The following is an 18,491-nucleotide window of genomic DNA, read 5'->3' as shown; positions in this document are numbered from 1 at the left end:
GACTGGATATGAACTATTTTATATTACAGAGTCCAGCAGAATATGGTCACGAGCATCAAACAACTCGGGGAGTCAATATCTAAAGTTAATTGTATAGAATAAAGATATCGAAGAATTACTATTACTACCTTTTGGTAACATCAGTTTATGGCTGAGTAAAAATATCATGCATTAGAAGGCAGTTAAATACAGAACAGTGAATCCCATCTTTGGCGATTTTTACAAGTTCAGACGACAGAATTCACGTAAATAGAGATTTCTTAATTAAAATCAAGTTTCAGATTCCATAGTGTTGGCTTAAATTTAATTACACTGGAAACAAAAAACTTCATGGAAACTATAACGTCAATGGAGCTTGAATCAAGATTCTAGCATTTAAGAGAGGGAGGAGGATACGCAAAGGAAGTTGACTAAATTAAAATGAAGTTTTCGTTGTTCAATGATACAAAATGATGAGCTAAGCTATTTCATCATTGATGTTTATCCTAACTAGTAACTGCTACTCTTGCCATAAACAATGTTTTTTCTTTTCTTTAAACCAAAATGGATATTAATTCAATAACTTCAGCCAAAACTACATTCCGCTACTGCATTACAATTAATTCATTAATATTGAGGTAAATTCAGAGGGGTAGTTCAGTGGTCAGACTTTGGGTTTGCTCCCCAATGGTCACCAGTTCGAGTCCTCTCAGGGCCACTAAGGTGAGTATCCGACTGTAAATTTCAGGGTTCCATGGGATTAGTCGAGGTGCGCGTAAGCTGGCCGGACACCCATGGTTATCAATAAAAAAAATTAATATTGAGGTAGGTAGTTGCCTTGGCAAGCAAGAATAACTGGCGGACGAGACTTGTTGAGAAAATCTATAAAACAATTATATTCTGCTCCTTCATATATTCATTTCTCTTTCTTGTTAGTCCTAACACATACTGATAATAAAAAGATCGAAATAGTAGACGGCGGAAAAGGAACGGTATCACGAAGCGACAGCGTGGACTTCGTCCATCCTCCAGCCACGGCAGCAGACAGGATTGGACAGACATACAAGCCAGGATATGCAAACTCCTGAACGAATTTACCAAACTTTTTGGCCATTTAACCCAAAAGGAAAGACTCCCGCCAAGAAGAATTAGGGCATCACCATAGTTGATAATTGTGCTTTTTTATACCATATCTGCCTAGACATGATCGCCACCCCCAACAACCAGTTTTCCCTTGACATATTAAAACTAATTGTTGAGTGTAAACACGGGTTAAATTGACGAGATTGCAATTTTGTATTGTAGAATAACACACTAAACACCTCGGCTGCTTCAAAAAAAAAATTCAGATACCTATCCTATTTCAACTATCGCAAATTTTCTTAAAACCCCGTAAAAATCCATTACAAAAAGGCGACAAGAAAATATTACAACATAGAAAACCAAATACGTGATATTTAATTATATCTCGTATATGTAGTTATTACATAAAATGGCAGTCGAACGACGAACATATTAGTACAAGTTAAATAAGTCCAAATGAGTACAATGTTTCACCTCTTCTGAAAGTTCAACTTCCCAATACAATATGCAAATAGAGAAGCAAAAAGAATGGGAAACAAAATCGAAACAACAGCCACAACTGGTAACTCACTATGGTGAAATCCATAATAATCTCTCAGAAATGCTGATACTGTTTTGGATTCTCCAAACACCATAATTTCCTCTTCTATGTCTCCATATTGTGAAGTAAGCATACCATTTAATGTCCAAGAAGTAGGAATCAAATAATAAAACCAGATCCACCATTTAGGAATTTGCTGCCGGCGTAGAAAGATACGATTTATTAGTACACTTTTACAATCAAGCATTTGCATATAACAACTTTGGTGAAGGTTAAGTCACAAAGCAGACAAGAATCCAGTTCGAGGAAATAAATGCTTACCGGTCGAGGAATCAAGAAACCAGAGAACAGGTTGAACATTGTGTAAAAAGTTGACTGTAGAATGGCAGCTATTGGAAAGCTTGGTGTCATTGAAATTAAAAGCATTCCGAGATACGTGAAGTATAGCAGTGAACAGAACATAGAGTAAAAATACCAGAAGACCTTGTATGCTGACCAGTAATATCCAATCATTGGATAAGTGATGACTGTAAATGCAAGTGCTTGGGCTAAGAGATATGGAATCTCAATAATGACCTACAAAATCAAGAGAGCTAATGAATAATTCTTTAGATTGATGAAACTACAACATTAATAATCATTTCACATTGTTTATAATATGTATAATGCTTGAAACTGAGGAACAATTAAAACTTTAACTAGTCAATACTAGTCATTTCCAGTGACGAGTTTTGAAAATGAAAAAGTTCTTCCCTCCTTTCCTCTGAGTCTTTTTTATGACGGAAAAGACAATTCTCCTCATTCATATATTGCTAAATTAATGATACAGGTCGGTTTGAGGTTTCAAAGATGAGGTCGCCAAAATAAAGGCAGGCTCACCAAAATTGTCTACAATTTCATAGTTTTGCAAATAAGGGATGCAATTATCTTCCTAAATTACAGATCAATATTAAGGTGAAACTTTATTTGTTGGATATAATCAAGTATACAAGTAACTTAATATATCCGGAGTAATTATACCTGTGCAGCTGGATAAACCCATGAAGCATACATTCCAGCAAATCTTTCTCTGTAGAAAACAGTTCGCTCTGTGCTAACATATGACAACACCGAAGATGAATTATTTATGCCACAAAAGAGTGTGGCACTGAACATTGAACCAAGCACAGTGAACAGACTCTGTTGAGTATGTCTACAAAAACAGATAAAAGCAATGAATTTAGACTCGACAAGAATTTTTGGATGACAAAACTTATATGAAATTCAGACTGCCAGAATTTAGACAATCGATTTCGCGCATGGTACATTCTCCTATGAGAGAAATGTAGCGTCACACTCAGTGAAAAAAATCCAGTCTCAAGTAAATCAATTATCAAGAGATTTTGACCGCTCCTCCCCTCTTAAAAAGTGAAAGATGGAATAGATTTAAAAAAAAAATGTCCTTCAATTTTTGAGAAGATGACTAATCAAGATACCAAGTTTTGCGCTACATGATTTACTTACATTTTCTTCCCCTGATCCCAAAATAAGAATCCAAAAAGCAAAGACGAGAATAGCATATAAATTGAGCGCATCAAGTTGTATGAAGGACTTCTCCAGTAAGACCAGTGCTGCTTCCAGAGGCAGGATTTGAACTGTCGCCAATCACTTTGTGAATAGCGGGTGGGGAAATGCAAATCTTGTGAACCAGGAGGCGGGGTGCTTATCTTTCTTACAAGCTGTTTATTATACCTAGGAGAAATATAACAGAAAAAAAATTTGTGCTCAACATAAGTATAACACGCCAAAAAGTTGATCCCCAATAATATGAGTAAATTGATACATGATGCTTCACAATATCTTAATAACCACTGGATAAACAGCACTATAAATCATTTAAGAGAAACGGAATATTGAAAAATGTACTATCTAATGATCTGAAACTGAAGTCCTCAATTAAATATGATGGACCTCCTGCTTGCCAACTAGGGGAACCCCTTAATAGGGTGGCAAAAGACCTATTTCAAGAACCCCCTGCCTTCAACCCACTCGAATTTTAAAGTAAGGGGAGGGTAATTGAATAATTTCAATTACCGTGAAACATCAATGTATGTTATTAACTGTTGGAGCACAAGATGTTACATTGCCTTGGGAAAACCATATTAACTATGCTGTATATATTTGGCATGTATGCTGTAGACCACTCGTAAACTAATTTCCTTCATATTTTACATGATGTTTTATATGGTAACCGAGTAAAATCAAGTTCCTCTGATGATGGCACAGACAGCGTCTTGCCAAGATTCAGTCAACAACAACAATGAAAAGGACAATCTTTCATAATTTTAGACAGATAATGAAAAGAAATTATCAAAAGTCTTCATCAAAGAAAATTTTATAATTTGAATTTCTCAAGAAACACAAGAAATTGCTTCTTCTTGTGAATCTCTCTTGATATCATTTTCTAATTACAATAATAATCCAATTTTTCCAAGTGAAAGGCATTTTCTTGAATATTTAGGATACGCAAATTAGTAACCAACAGTTTTTTGCGTTCTCCATCCTTTGTACAGCCTAAGCAATGTACCAACTATGAAATAGCGGTTACTGAGAACATCAAACATGAGAATGATCCTAAAAACTTGGGAAAGAAAAAGCTGATTACTAAAATACTAGCATCAATTGTCAAGGATAATTTGTTCATACATATAACAGAAAAGCTCTGGGCCATTTGACTCACTCGTACAAGGCAGATTGTTTATAAACCATGGCAAAGTCTACACCAAGTTCAGCTTCTGAAGAAGTGGAAGAGACCTCTAACATCCATGTAGCTGGATTGTAGTTATTTCTAATTTTTGGTACGCCAGAGATGCCCTGTTACAGAGTCGAAATGATAGAGATAAACAAGATCTCTAATGTTGAAGAAATAAGCATATACTTCAAGCCAGTAGGGAAAGGTGGCGATACAAAGTCCCATGGAGGTACTGCCTTGAGAACTCACCTCAAAATATTCAATTAATTTAGAGGAATCCTGACCTAACGGCCCACAGTAGATCATGCGTCCTCCAGCTTTCAAAAGAACTAACTGTAGGCATAAGGAAACGTTAGTGATACTACAGTGATACGTATCAACCCTATCAATCACACGTACATAGAATTTATTGTTCAAAATTTGTTCTTGAAAGTAACACTTCATTCAATTCATAACCAATCTGACATCTTTATAACCTTAAAAGATCTTCCACTGAAAAATGTACGTAAAACTTCTTATCATGCAATGCACATGAATATCAATATAAACACTTTGAGGTATAACCCATCAATAATAAGCAGCATATCCTATACTTAAACAGAGCCGGAATAGGCTTTAATTTTCAGATCATCAGTGGGAGAATTTATTGGATCAACTCAGTTGAGACAGAATGTTATAGCTTGTGCTCTAAAGATGAATATTTATTCATTGAATTTCATTTGCCGATGAAAAATGGGTTAGGGGTTGGAGTGGAACGTGTTTTATATGTTGAAGAATGTAAAAATGGAAATGAAGATTGACTTGATAAGCTTCTGTAGATAGTATTTCAACAGTCCGCAGAAGTGCATATTATGTACTGGACTGGACCTTTGCTCGTACAATGGAATCAAAAGATGCATTTTTAACAAAACCTTTTTTCTGTAATATCAAAAAATCCCTCTCCATGCGCAGAGTAATTTATAGTCAGTTACCTCATTAAATGATTCAAATATATCGATACTCGGTTGGTGAATGGTGCAAACTATCGTCCTCCCAGTATTTGCCACGTTTTTTACTGCCCGCATGACAATTGCAGCTGCTCTAGCATCCAGTCCAGTTGTTGGTTCATCCATAAAGATAATAGAAGGGTTAGCAACGAGTTCCACAGCTATTGTGAGCCGCTTGCGTTGCTCAGTTGACAGGCCGCTAACCCCAGGCATGCCCACTAATGCATCTTTAATTTCATCAAGCTCAATCGTTTCAAGGACTTCTTTCACAAAGTCCTATGGATGGCCAGAAAGAATTAAATAAGTACACTAATAGGAAATGGAAGCAAACCAGACAGAATATTGAATATAACATCTAATGGCATATACATATTTTGTCTTTGAATCAATCTGGGGATGAAGACGCAGCCATGCAGAAAAGATGAGTGATTCTTCAACAGTAATTTGAGGAGAATGTATGTCAGTTTGCTCACAGTAACCCGAAATCCTAGAGAATGTTCTTTGGACTTTCGGATAACCTCCAATTTTTATTTCTCCTTCCACAGTGCCGCTAGTTTTTCTACCAGAAAGAACATCAAGAAGAGTTGTTTTGCCAGCCCCACTGACACCCATTAGTGCTGTAAGAATACCAGGTCTAAATGAACCAGTGATATCACAAAGAAGTTGCAGCTTTTTCTGAGTGAAACCTCGCTCCTTCATTGCCTGAAAAAGAACCAATGGAAAGAAGGTACACCTAAATTGTACTGGCTCGTTTGGTATACTAAATAACCAAAAACAATTCTAATTCGATTAATTAACGTGGTTACCATAGGGGTTTCAACATAGTATTGCACATCTTGAAACACTAGGGTGAGGGGTTCAAAGGGTAAAACCATTCTGTCTGCAACATAAGAAACATCCCTTTAAGTATGGCAAGAAACAATTTAACAAAATAATGTGGCATATAATTAAATTCTCGAATCAAGGATAATATAGTGTCAGAAGCAAAATAAGAGATAAAATCCAACCTCTATGAGATTTTGTACTGGTACCAGGGGATTTTTTGGACTGTTCTTCTGCTTGGGCTTGGCTATCATATTCGTTACTTCCTTGTAGTTGAGAGAACTTTTCGCTTGAAACAATTGCACGAGAAACAGAAGCTGGACGCATTTTGGAATTAGAAAAAATCATGTAAACCATTTACATTTCTATATTCTGAAGATGTTCTTACGTTTGGAGAAGCTTAGGGCCAAGGTAAACCCAATGTTGAACAGTACTATAAACCCAAAAAGTGCACCAACTGATATCCAATAAAGATGTCCACCGAAGCTTAACCCACGGCTTTCAAGTGTTTCTTGTCCTACTGTTGTGTTACCAGACAGCTCCTGCAATTAAAGAAAATTTATACGCATGCGATTATCAATCTTCTACAAAATAATCAAAAACAACTACGAATCCCCGGAGACATTAATAAAGTGCATGCATGAGCATCAAAGTCCATGCTACCGACCAAGAAGTATCATCGATTAACCATAGGTCCACTGTGAATCATTCATATAATAGTTTTGGAACTTTACAGTGACAACACATGATAACACCATAACACGTCTGTTCAAGGAAAAATAGCATGCATAGCAGGAATCTTGAAAAACGAGACTTCAATCAAGTTGATGTGCCCTCTTAATGAAAAAAGATGTTAGGTGGATGCAGTAATAATTGATTCCAAGTCATCCTATGAAATTGGCAGTCAAATGGTTGCCAGTTGGTGACTTTCGCATTTGTTCCCTGTTACATGCATGAGAATTACAGAAAACAAAGAAAGAATGACACGGTCAACAGGGTGCTCTATACAAGTATTATCTTAGAAAGGGGAGTGGATAAATATGACAGTATGAATTCACATTTGGGTAATTAGAATCTTATTAGATTGTGATTGATTTTAAAATTTACATATAGATGTTATTGACAAGTTGCACAGTAGAAAGAAACAAATAACCTAGAAAGATGGAAGTTATCCTATATAAGTGATTGAGTAAATATTTTTATAAACAATAACTAAGCTTTTTTCTTGTCTGAAAAGGAGTTAACGTTTATCAACTTAATAGAAGCAAACAAATCCTGGTATTATGCATACTCACCTTGTGCCATCTAGGAGCAAGAAATTCATTCAACGCAAGCCCTATCTCCCCATACGATAGTGGAGAAACCCAAAATGCCCATTTTAACCAAATCGGCATGGATTCTGCAAGAAACAGTATAGTTGAGCTCCCTTATCCTTTTTTCTATTGTTTAGAGCAAAACGTATACATGAATAAATTATGACAAACGATAAAAATAGATAAAGATGTTGAGCTTCCTCACGTTTTGGGATCAAAAAGCCACCAAAGAGTAACAGAAATAGTATTGACAAACTACCAGCTGTTGTAGATACCACCACTGTCCGGCAGACAGATGCCAAGAAACGGAACATAGATATTGAGGTGAAGTGCACTTCGAATAATATTATCATTTGGCGGAAAAACCTGGAAAATAATGACATTTAGTTAAAATTCAATTCATTATTATAATATGATCGTTTTTTTTTATCTTGTTGAGTTGTTAATTGAAACTACTGAATCGCATGGATTATGTAGAACATTCGAGAAATCTAATGTGTTACTAACCTCCCTGCCTCTGGGCTATACCCAATAGTGTAATAAGTGAGAGAAGTCCATACTACAGATTCCAACAATGAGAGAGGAATCTTGAGAATAGTGGCTGGAATCGCATATGCCCAGGCTGGGTAGAAGTACAAATCTCTCTGTTTGTGGAAAACGGCAAGTCTTGCAACAGTCATATTGAGCTCCGGAAAACCATCAACAAGAAGAATGATAAGAGAATAAAATATAGACCCCAAGTAATAGTTGGCATGGACAAGATCAATATCCATCTGAGTCCGCAAGAACACGGTCATAGTTATTGATGCAATAATGACAAGCTGCAAGCAAATATTTACACAAGATTTTCATACACAAGAACTATTAAATAAATGAAAGTCGGAATTTGTATTGCCAGTGGCGCGTGAATAAAATTAAGGAGCTAAGAGAAATAGTTGTCCTAACCTGAACAGATTTGAATACATAAACGAAAGAATTCCTTTTCATGAGAAGAATTTCTCTGGACATACAGGCTTTAAAGAGATCCCATTTAGGAAGAGAATACACATCAAAACTAATGGCTTTATTGTCGCTCTTAAACTTCTCAAAAGGCACAGAAAGCTCGTTGCTAAGCTTCTTTCCATAAGGAGACTCCTTATATCTCCTAGACAATGTATCAACAGAAACGAAACTGTAAGTATGCTCAGTTTTACACCAATATTGTTCCTGATCTTTCCTGGAGATAACCTGCAAACCAATCAACATATAATCATTTTACTTACTGAAGAAAACTCTAAAAGAATATTAGTAATGACATGATGAACTTACCTCCTGCAGAAAATCAGAGAGTGCTTTCCTTTCAGGACACCTAAATCCACAATCCTCAAAAAATTCTAAAATATCACATTGAGGCCCATGATAGACAATCTTCCCCTCTGACATCAAGATGATGTCATCAAAAAGATCAAAAGTTTCTGGTGCAGGCTGGAGAAGGGACACAAGTACAGTAGCATCTGTGATATGTGCTAATTGTTGAAGGCAAGCAACAACTTGATATGTAGTCGAGCTGTCCAAGCCATTTGAAATTTCATCCATAAACAATGCTTTTGTTGGTCCAACAATCATCTCGCCTGCATAACTCAACATTACATACTCCTTAATACACATGATTTTTGCAAAATTATTTTTGAGTTCAGATGTTGCTGGTGGTTGGAATAATTTTGAGCCTGTTTAGTATATCAAAAAAATAATAATAATAAAAATATATAAAATATTAGCATCAAATTACCTGCGGTCACTCTTTTCTTCTGACCTCCAGATATACCTCTCCTCATGGCATCTCCAACAAATGTGTCGGCACAGATATCAACTCCGAGAATCTGAAATTTGAGGAATAATAGGACAGACTTTCAAAATATAGTGTTCTAGAACAAGACAGCAAAAATAAATTCAAAGCTACATCAAGTCAGAGAATACTTTTAATATGTAGTCTGTCTGAAGACTTGTCTTTTGTCCTTCCACAGCAATTGCCTGCACAAATATGCGGCGTTAGCACACTACAGTATTTAAGCTTAGCAACTCAGTGAAGATCATTGGTGAATTATGGAGAGATTCTTCACTCAAACTAATTTTAATTGAATGCAATAGACTCAGGTATAAGTGTTGAGGTAGGTTGTGTAGCTAAGAGTTTTTTTTTTTTTTTTTTTTTTTTTAATAACTAATCAAGTAATTTTATTTGTAGCTATGAGATTTAATTGCCTATTTTCAAACCAAAAGGGGTAATTATCAAGTTTCTAACACAGATGTGGTGCTAATTTATGTTTTTCGCAAACTTCATAAAGAACTAATAAGTAAAGGTATTATTAAAGAAGATGCAGAAGGCAAGTTGTAATGGATATTTTTTCCTAAACGTACAATGTTTCTTCCATATTTCAATTAGAAATTCTAGTCCTAGCGCCAGAGTATACTCATGACTCGTATGATAAATCAATGGCCTTAAAATGATGAACTCAGAAAACTTATAAAAAGGAAGGATTGCTAAAGTTTTTCATCATTTTCATAATACACCCTACCTATGAGCATACACCTCAAGCGCTAAATGAACTGAGCACTCAATCAAGATTTCTAGGAGAATCGCTCAAGGGTGAATAAACACACTAACTTCATGACTCCAGAAAAATGAAAGGTAGATATCAGCCACTAAAAATACCTTCATATAAGTATCTATATCTGGATCTGGAACAATTTTTGCTTCTTTCTCCTTTCTAGTAAGCACCGTCAAAATTTCTTTAGGAAAAAAAGAAAAAAGGAAATCACGTCACTTATTGTTATGAAAATAAGTTCAAAAAACAAATGGGTATTTATATTTTGCAGGACACACCTCCCCTGCTTCCAATACCCTGACATCGTGATGAAAAATCAAGGGTTTCCCTGACAGTCATTTCAGGGATATGTAGATCATATTGACTTATATAAGCTGAAGTTTTCTGTGCCACAAACTCTTCCAATTTATAGCCGTTGTATGAAATCTCACCAGTAACCTGTGGAAGGAAAGACAAACTCTTCTGTTGTCATATAGCAGTTTCAGATGATGTATACATTTCATCAGCACTGTTAACAACTCTCACTGATGTTTCCGCTGTTGACACTGGATTAGATATTAAAGAAACAGTAATTATGGATATTAATATTCGTATTATGATTCGAGAAATGAAATTACTTCATGACATAACAAAGAACAGGATGACTTCTAGCATATAGAAAAACAAAGCTACAAGATAAAATATATTAAGTTACTTCACGCCAAACCAGTTTAGGTTTTCAAGCTTTTTTGCATTGTCAACTATGCATATTTGCTAAGATTGTGATTGATCAGAAAAGTATTTTAAACAAATTTTCAAATACGTTTTTATCAACTGTGGGATGGCCAGAGACAGAAAGAGAGACGGGCACCTTGAGTGATTTGTTCAAATTTCCAGAGAGAGCTTTCAGTAATGTGGTCTTTCCACACCCAGGAGGACCAAGCAGCAGAGTCATTCTGCAACAACAAAACTCCTAATGTATCAAGTATTTGAAAAGCTAATTCAACAAGATAAATTTGATGAAAGGATCAATTACATATAGAAGCCAACTTCTGCTTCCAACATGATATTGAAGTACAAAACTACTACAAGGTAGCCGCACTCTCATGTGTAACTTGACTATAGTAGAAGCTACAATAGCCCGAACTAGCAGTTAGTATGTGTACACAAATACAACATACATATAAGTAAATCTGTTAGTGAACCTAAGAGAATATTTTCAATCTATCAAGAGAAATCTTAGGCTGTACAAAGAATATCCTGATCAATATATTATCAAGTAAAGCTTCAAATTCTTGAATTAGAAACTGAAAGTATTCAATCTTATGAAAAAAAAATTGGAGAAGTTTAGACTTGCTGTGCTTATCAGTATAAATTAGGTAGTAAATGAGTTCAAAGTTTTGTTTTTATGATTCTTCTTTTTCTCTCTCTTTAAAAGGCTTTTGATTTTTGTATATTACATTAAGCCCCTGTTTGGTGGCCATTATTTCCATTTTAAAGATTTTTGAATAGTATTTTTTGGAGAACGCGTGGTTAAAAAATAAAGAAAAGTTTTGGGTTTACGTATACAATATTTTATTGTGTAAATGTGTGGTTAAAAATGATCCTATAGAAAAAAGAGTTTTAAAACAATGGGAATCAAACAGGGGCTAATACTGATAGAAGCTTTTAACTTCAGCAGGACTGTGCATGCATGCAACGATCAGATAATTATTCTAGAAGGCATGTGGTAAAACAAGAGTCCCTCAAGTAACTCTGAAACAGTTAAATCTTTTAGAGCTGTTACCAGCAAAAGAATGTCAAGAATGGTGATTGGTGAGATTAAGAAACAAATCAAGATAGAATTCAATTGAAGTTTTAACAATTGTAGTGCAAAAAGTAGATAGATAGAAAGTTGAAGTCTTAACAATTGTACCTTCCTGGTTTAATGATACCACTAACACCATTTATGATGCCTATCTTAGCCTCTTGTTTTGACTGTAAACAAGGAAGCCTGGCAAGCTCCTGTCAAATGTAATGGAGTATGATTCAGTATATGCAAAGATAACTAGGAGGATGCTTCATATTTTATACTCAAATGATTATTTCTTCAGCTCATAAAACAAGAGTGAGATGAATATCAAGTTTCAAATATATTTCCTTCCATATATTCTCGAAGATGAATGAAAAAGAAGAAAAAGAAAAAGGTGTTACATACATTGGAAAAGTAATACTTGTTGGCAAGGTGATATCAATTGCAGGACAGAAGCACAAATGGAGGCACACAAGTACATATAGATCTAAGGAGTAAATAATAGTCCTATCGTTCATGATATTCAGATCAGCTTAATATAGCCAAGTGAACAAAAGCTAGATTTATCCAAAAGTCACACACCGTAATAGAAACTAAACATTAACTCATCACGAGTACTAGCCAAGGAGGAACTTGTGGTTGCTGGTACTTTAGTTGTTCAGCCCATAAAATCATCAACATAAGTATACAGAACAAGGATAGAAAAAATGGTTGATTAACTAAAGCCACTTTAAAAAAAAATACAATTACATACCAAAAGCATGCTTTTTAGAGAATTCCATAGAGTTGGTAGGGGCTTTCCATAAACAACCTCACACTCCGCTTCTATTGACAAATTGGTGTATCTGACTTCAATGGCAGACAATTTTACACCAGCTCTGAAAAAATCAAATAGAATCCTTAATCCTGTGACCTTATTAAACTTGCAGCAGCTATATATATGGTACAAGAAACAAATTAGAACACCTGAATGAATTAAAAAATGGGAAAAGACGACAATGTACATAGTTATGGATGGTCGTGGAAGTATAGTAGAAAGTCAATTTAGCAATATATATTTCTTCATATCCAGAAGGAGAAGGATCTCACGTGTCTATTCTCTTTCTTATTTTCTGCAACAGACGAAGGTTATCATGTTCAATATGTTTAATGAGCTTCTCAATGAACATATGCCTTTCCGGAGCACCAAGTTTAGTCACATCAACTACTTGTCTTCCTCTACCATCAGCTTCATTTCCATCATTCTCATCAAACAAAGAAGTTCTTAATCGCTCAAATGTTGGCAGTCTATCGATTGCAGCCCATTGTAACACAGATTCATCATCAAGATCAACATCTTTTGCAGAACTTACAACTGAATTGTTTCGAAAACTTGTGGCATGACTCCGAAATGATGACCTCAAGCTTCTTCCTATCTCTGATAGCTCAATTCTGAATGATTCTATTTCATCTGCACCAACTAATTGAGCCATGATGATATGGACAATCTATTTTAGCTTCAGACCTGCATACATATACATATATATAGGAACACTGGATATAGAGGACTTGTACGGATTCTTTTATTCTTCTTTATTCTTACACATTTGCTTGGTCTTCACACTACGAAACTTGATGAGGTAAGGCCATGCATCATTCTTATACGGAGTAATGATTTTATAATTTAATTAAAAAAGGCGTTGGCATTATTAAATACAGAGTTGTAAAATCCATGGCCGTGAACTTAAATTACACTAGAAATACAAAACTTAAATCACAAGACGAATAAATAATAAGGTGTGGCATGGAAAATATGATGTCAATAGCGCCTCAATCTTGCATTTAGGGTAGGATACATTGAGAAACTTGTGTATATAAAATTTAAGTTTTCTCAAGTGTTGACTAATGCGAAATGATGAGGTAAGTTAATGCATCATTTGCTTCATCTGCTTATGCATTAGGCATTTGAAAGAAGAAAAAGAAATTACTGTGTACAATAGTTAATAGAATTTTCACTTTTCAGTTAAGGTTCATGCCTAATCGTGGACTTCTACCATGCTTCTAGTGATTTTAAACCAAATCCGGCATTGTTCCAGGCTTCCAGCCTTTGAAGTTTGAACCATTTCTAGTGGCAATCTAGAACATATATAAAGCATGGCTCATGCAGCACCAGCAAAAATAAATAAATAAAATACATCAGTTATGGTCCACATCTAAGCAAAAACCATTCCACCACCTTAATATTGAAACTGATTCTCACTACTACCCTTTAAATAAACTATCTTTTGATTCCGTTGAAAAAAATTATATTCTCGATATTATCTACATTTTCTTTCTCGTTGATCCCTACATATAAAGATAATAAAAAATGGTCCACGGCGAAAAAGGCATGGTATCACGCCGGGACTTGTCCATCCACCAATGGGTAAAGGCCACGTCAACAAACGGGAAGGTGAGCCGTACAAACCATTGCGTTAGCACCTGTACAAATTAGCCAAAAAAAATTTGTATTTAACCCAAAAGGAGAGACTCGCGCCAAAAAGATTTAGGGTATCAGCTTAGTTAATTAATTCTTCTGATGAAATTCAAATTTAGAGATAATTATTGTTTCTTACAACACGTCCGCCAGAAATGATCTCCGCGGTACGCCGCCAACGTTTTACCCATGAAGGGGGATGCATGATGGCGGGCGGCGGTGCCGATTCCACCCGAGGCGTGCCTCTGTTTTCCAGTGTGCGTTCACTGATTTTATTTTATTTTATTTTTTACCTAGTTTTAGGATTTTTTACCGAGATATAAATTCTTTTGGGTAATATCTCCAATAGAATAATGCTACAACAACAGGGCTGTTTCACAAGCTTTTTGGCAAATGTGTCACCTCCGATATACCCTTAGAGGGGACTTCGTTATTTCGCTCTAAGAGCTCCGAGCATGACCAGAACTATAAATTTTTTAATCTTCTTTTCCATCATCTAATCCAAAAATGCCACCTCTCTGCTTGTGAAACTGCCCCATACGTATGGCATTTTTCTTTCCAATGTGTACCGACTAAAACCGTATATTGGAGGGAATTTTTCCCTCGACTATCGAACTTTTGAACCATTTGATGATGGAACCTCTCTTTTTTGGCACCCCAAGTCCTAACCCCATGAAAAGGTTCTGACAGCAACTATTTCTAACGGAAACCATTAATTTGACTGTTGGAAGTTAAAATTTTATTTTTTTTAAAAAAAGAATGTTCTATCATTATATCAATGTAATAAAATTAATATAACATTTTGATAATAGGTCTTGAACCTTCGTTTTTGGCTCCTGGATCTCCCGACTTACGCAATGTGTATGACTATCATCCTTTACAGATGGAAATATTAATTTGACTCTTCAAATGTCAAAAATTTATTTAAAATACTGATTATTTCTTCTTTTAGTATAATAGAAATATAAATAAAATAAACAAAGGAAAGGAAAGAACACATGAAAAACAAAAAAAGAACGAAGAAAAAAGACTAATCCTACAGAAGACGCCCACCACCTCGCACCTTACTCCACAAACCTCCCATTCTTTGTGAGAAAACCTTTTTTTGCATGTACAACCAATAACACTTTGATTCCACGTCGTAATAAATAAGCGAAAAAAATAGTATTTCTTTCTTCGTTTTTAAGGAAGAAAATAGAGGGAAGTTATGACACATTCACTAAAAAGCTTTTTCTTACTTTTGCTCTTGCTCTTTCTTTATCCGAAATATGATTCTCAAAAAAATAAAAACACAAATATGGAAACTATAGTTGCAAAATGTTTCCTAGAATGGTCAATTTTGAGATGACTTCTTTCTATACCTATGAATTTCATTGGATGTAAATGAACATTGTCAATAGGTTGATTATTTTGTTCTTGTATCTTCAAAAAGAAAGGGAAAAAAAAAAGAAAAAAAAAGGATATCTGAAAGTTGTTTCCTGAATTCAAAAGAGTGTATTTGCACACAAAATTTGAGGTCCTTTTAGATCTCCTTCTTGATCAATCATTACTGCAGCATTGTCGTCATATTGTATTATCATACATCTGTCACGTTTAAGTTATTTATAACTTCTCATCCAATTGTGTTGTGCTCTCCAATCGTGTTCGTTCCTCTCTTCTTCCTTACTTTGTGAGTCTTTGCGAAATAACTTTGGTGAGCAGGAAAAGAAGACAATATACACTTACTTGAAATCTCACTTATTAAATTCATTGCAGAAGACACTTTTTTTTTTTTTGAAGAAGAAGCTTTTGTTCCTAAATCAATATGAAATATTTAAACTCGATTCGATTTTTATACTAATATAGTAGCATATCAAAGAAGGGACATTTAACTATCAGAGCCATATAAATGTTAGGCATCTTGTTCGATCAAAAGGTTACATCTAGTACCAAACAGATGATTTAAACATTTTTTTTCAAGCATGAAACCTCATAATCAAAAGTAGTGAGTCAAACAAGTATCAACTGAACAAACAGAGAATAAGAGATTTTGAGTTTTTTGTTGATCATCGCCTTCCGAATTCGAACTAAGAAAAAAGGATTCGAAGTTACACAACAAGAAGGTCTTTTTATTAGATAACTATGTCCTTGAACTCAAGGTTTGAATGAGAAGGTTTTATGAACCACCGTGAGTTTATTCATGGTGTAAGTATTATTATATAGAATCTGTACAGCAATGAATATGGCAAGAATATTTGCATACAAGGTAGCATATAAATTACAATCTATTTCCTATGTTTAAAAGATTGTCCAGGATCATGAGGAGAGGATCTTCGAGATCCTTCCATAATCGTAATACCTCCTATGTTTAAAAGATTGTCCAGGATCATGAGGAGAGGATCTTCGGGATCCTTCCATAATCGTAATACCCCCCCCCTCCCCCCGCAAGCGTAGCGTATCAAAATCATGGACGCATAGCTTGGAACGTAGGAAATGAAGGTAGGTTGACCGAGACTCTTGGTGAATATGTCCGCAAGTTGTAGGTGACTGGGGACATACTGGATCTTGAGGTCTCCAGAGGCCACCATTTCCCTCACAAAATGATAGTCTAAATCAATGTGCTTGGAGCGTTTATGAGAGACTGGATTAATGGCAAGAAAAATTGAACTTTGATTATCACAAAGTATGATCGGAGGAGACAAAGTTGATACATGAAGATCTTGAAGGAGATGTCATAGCCATTTAACCTTGGAGGTTGTGAGTGCTAAAGCCCTATATTCAGATTCACAACTGGAGCGTGAAACTGTCGGCTGCTTCTTGGAGCTCCAAGACACTAGAATTTCACCAAAATAGATTGCATAACCAGAAACTAAGCGACGTGTGTCAGGGTAGCCAGCCCAATCGGCATCTAAATAGGCAAGGAGTTCCCGAGAAGAAGATGGAGTGAAGGATAATCCAAATCGAAGAGTTCCCTTGATATATCGTAGTATCCTTTTTACTGCCAGAAAATGAGAGATAGAAGGCTTGTGCATGAACTGGCTGACGACACTTACAGCATGAGTGATATCCGGTCGAGTGATGGTAAGATATTGGAGAGCTCCCACAAGCGACCGAAAGAGATGTGGGTCATCAAAATCGAGACCCATGGTGGAAAGATGCTGAGCGACTACCAAGGGAGTGCAGACCGGTTTGGAGTCAACCAAATGGGCACGCTGTAGGATTTCAAGAGCATACTTGGTTTGGCTAAGAAAAAGACCAGCAGAAGTGAGATGAGCTTCCAAGCCCAAGAAATAATTCAGAGATCCAAGGTCTTTAGTGGAAAATTCGCTAGTCAGCCTACAAATGAAGTCATCAAGGACTGTCGTGTTGTTGCCAGTTACCACGATGTCATCAACATAGAGTAATAGATAAATTAAGTCAGCACCCTTGGAGAGAACAAATAAGGATGAGTCAGCTTGACTGCAAACGAAGCCAATGGCCAAGAGAAAGGTGCTGACGCGATGCAACCAAACTCGTGGAGCTTGTTTGAGACCATAGAGAGCCCGACGAAGGTGGCAAACATATGAGGGATGTTTAGAATCAACATAACCAGGTGGTTGATCCATGTAAACTTCTTCCTACAAGAAACCATTAAGAAACGCATTCTTAACATCAAGTTGTCGAAAAGGCCAATTATGAGAGACATCCAAAGATAAAACAACCCGGATAGTGGAAGCTTTGACAACAGGACTAAAGGTATCGATGAAGTCAAGACCCGGTTGTTGTGTATAGCCCTTTGCAACCAAGCGGGCTTTAAGGCGGTCGACACAGCCATCCGATAGATATTTGACACGGAAAACCCATTTAGAGCCCACAACATTTGCATTGGGCGGTTTAGGTACCAAATCCCATGTATGATTTTTGTGAAGGGCCTGAATTCTTCATCCATGACTGCAATCCATCCAGAATGTTTGGCAGCAGATTTGAAGCCTTTAGGTTCGCGCATGGTGAGAAAAGATTCAAGGAGCCCAGAGTGGGGAACTATGCATACATGAGACCGGTGGATAGGTTTGAAAATGCCAGATTTTGCACGAGTTTGCATTGGATGGGTGCCAAGTGGAGGAGGCTGGCCTGAGCATACTTCAGCAATGGGTGCTGGACTGTCAGACGATATGTCAGAGTCATGAAAGGGACACGGCACTGTGTGAACAATAGGCACATCATCTCCAGCCTACAAAATAGACATAGGCACAAGACTAGTAGATGCATC

The 18,491-nt window shown here is 36.0% G+C and overlaps 2 protein-coding genes across 2 annotated transcripts; both read right to left on the bottom strand.

Annotated features, from left to right (window-relative positions):
- Positions 1–1,387: 1,387 nt before the first annotated feature.
- Positions 1,388–14,574, bottom strand: LOC111391856 (pleiotropic drug resistance protein 3-like). Its single transcript, XM_023017133.1, has 25 exons — positions 14,403–14,574; positions 12,898–14,268; positions 12,563–12,686; positions 11,932–12,020; positions 10,888–10,972; positions 10,316–10,475; positions 10,145–10,221; positions 9,412–9,465; positions 9,224–9,314; positions 8,764–9,065; positions 8,401–8,682; positions 7,963–8,276; positions 7,661–7,821; positions 7,438–7,541; positions 6,531–6,684; positions 6,328–6,459; positions 6,127–6,200; positions 5,690–6,022; positions 5,306–5,596; positions 4,584–4,667; positions 4,323–4,456; positions 3,107–3,334; positions 2,624–2,795; positions 1,925–2,179; positions 1,388–1,799 (listed from the first exon to the last, which is right to left on the bottom strand). The coding sequence occupies exons 2-25, from the start codon at positions 13,278–13,280 to the stop codon at positions 1,533–1,535; spliced, it is 4,350 nt and encodes a 1,449-aa protein (XP_022872901.1). The 5' UTR covers positions 13,281–14,268; positions 14,403–14,574; the 3' UTR covers positions 1,388–1,532.
- Positions 14,575–16,974: 2,400 nt separating this feature from the next.
- On the bottom strand, positions 16,975–18,490 carry LOC111391851 (uncharacterized mitochondrial protein AtMg00810-like). The gene is made up of 3 exons (XM_023017126.1): positions 18,474–18,490; positions 17,997–18,381; positions 16,975–17,859 (listed from the first exon to the last, which is right to left on the bottom strand). Exons 1-3 carry the CDS (start codon positions 18,488–18,490, stop codon positions 16,975–16,977), a joined length of 1,287 nt encoding a protein of 428 aa, XP_022872894.1.
- Position 18,491: the final 1 nt, after the last annotated feature.

This window comes from Olea europaea, unplaced genomic scaffold (assembly GCF_002742605.1).
Source record: "Olea europaea var. sylvestris unplaced genomic scaffold, O_europaea_v1 scaffold849, whole genome shotgun sequence".
Classification (NCBI taxonomy): Eukaryota; Viridiplantae; Streptophyta; class Magnoliopsida; order Lamiales; family Oleaceae; genus Olea; species Olea europaea.
Note: the sequence above shows the minus strand (reverse complement) of the source record. Positions and strands in the feature narration are given on the sequence as shown.

Coding starts and splice junctions, on each gene's coding strand:
- LOC111391856 (XM_023017133.1), bottom strand. CDS start 13,280: ATGGCTCAATTAGTTGGTGCAGATGAAATAGAATCATTCAGAATTGAG. Junction 10,222..10,315: donor GGGTATTGGAAGCAGGGGAG/GTGTGTCCTGCA, acceptor TTTTTCCTAAAG/AAATTTTGACGGTGCTTACT. Junction 7,822..7,962: donor TATAGCCCAGAGGCAGGGAG/GTTAGTAACACA, acceptor ATTATTTTCCAG/GTTTTTCCGCCAAATGATAA.
- LOC111391851 (XM_023017126.1), bottom strand. Junction 17,860..17,996: donor GGGCTATACACAACAACCGG/GTCTTGACTTCA, acceptor GGTTTCTTGTAG/GAAGAAGTTTACATGGATCA.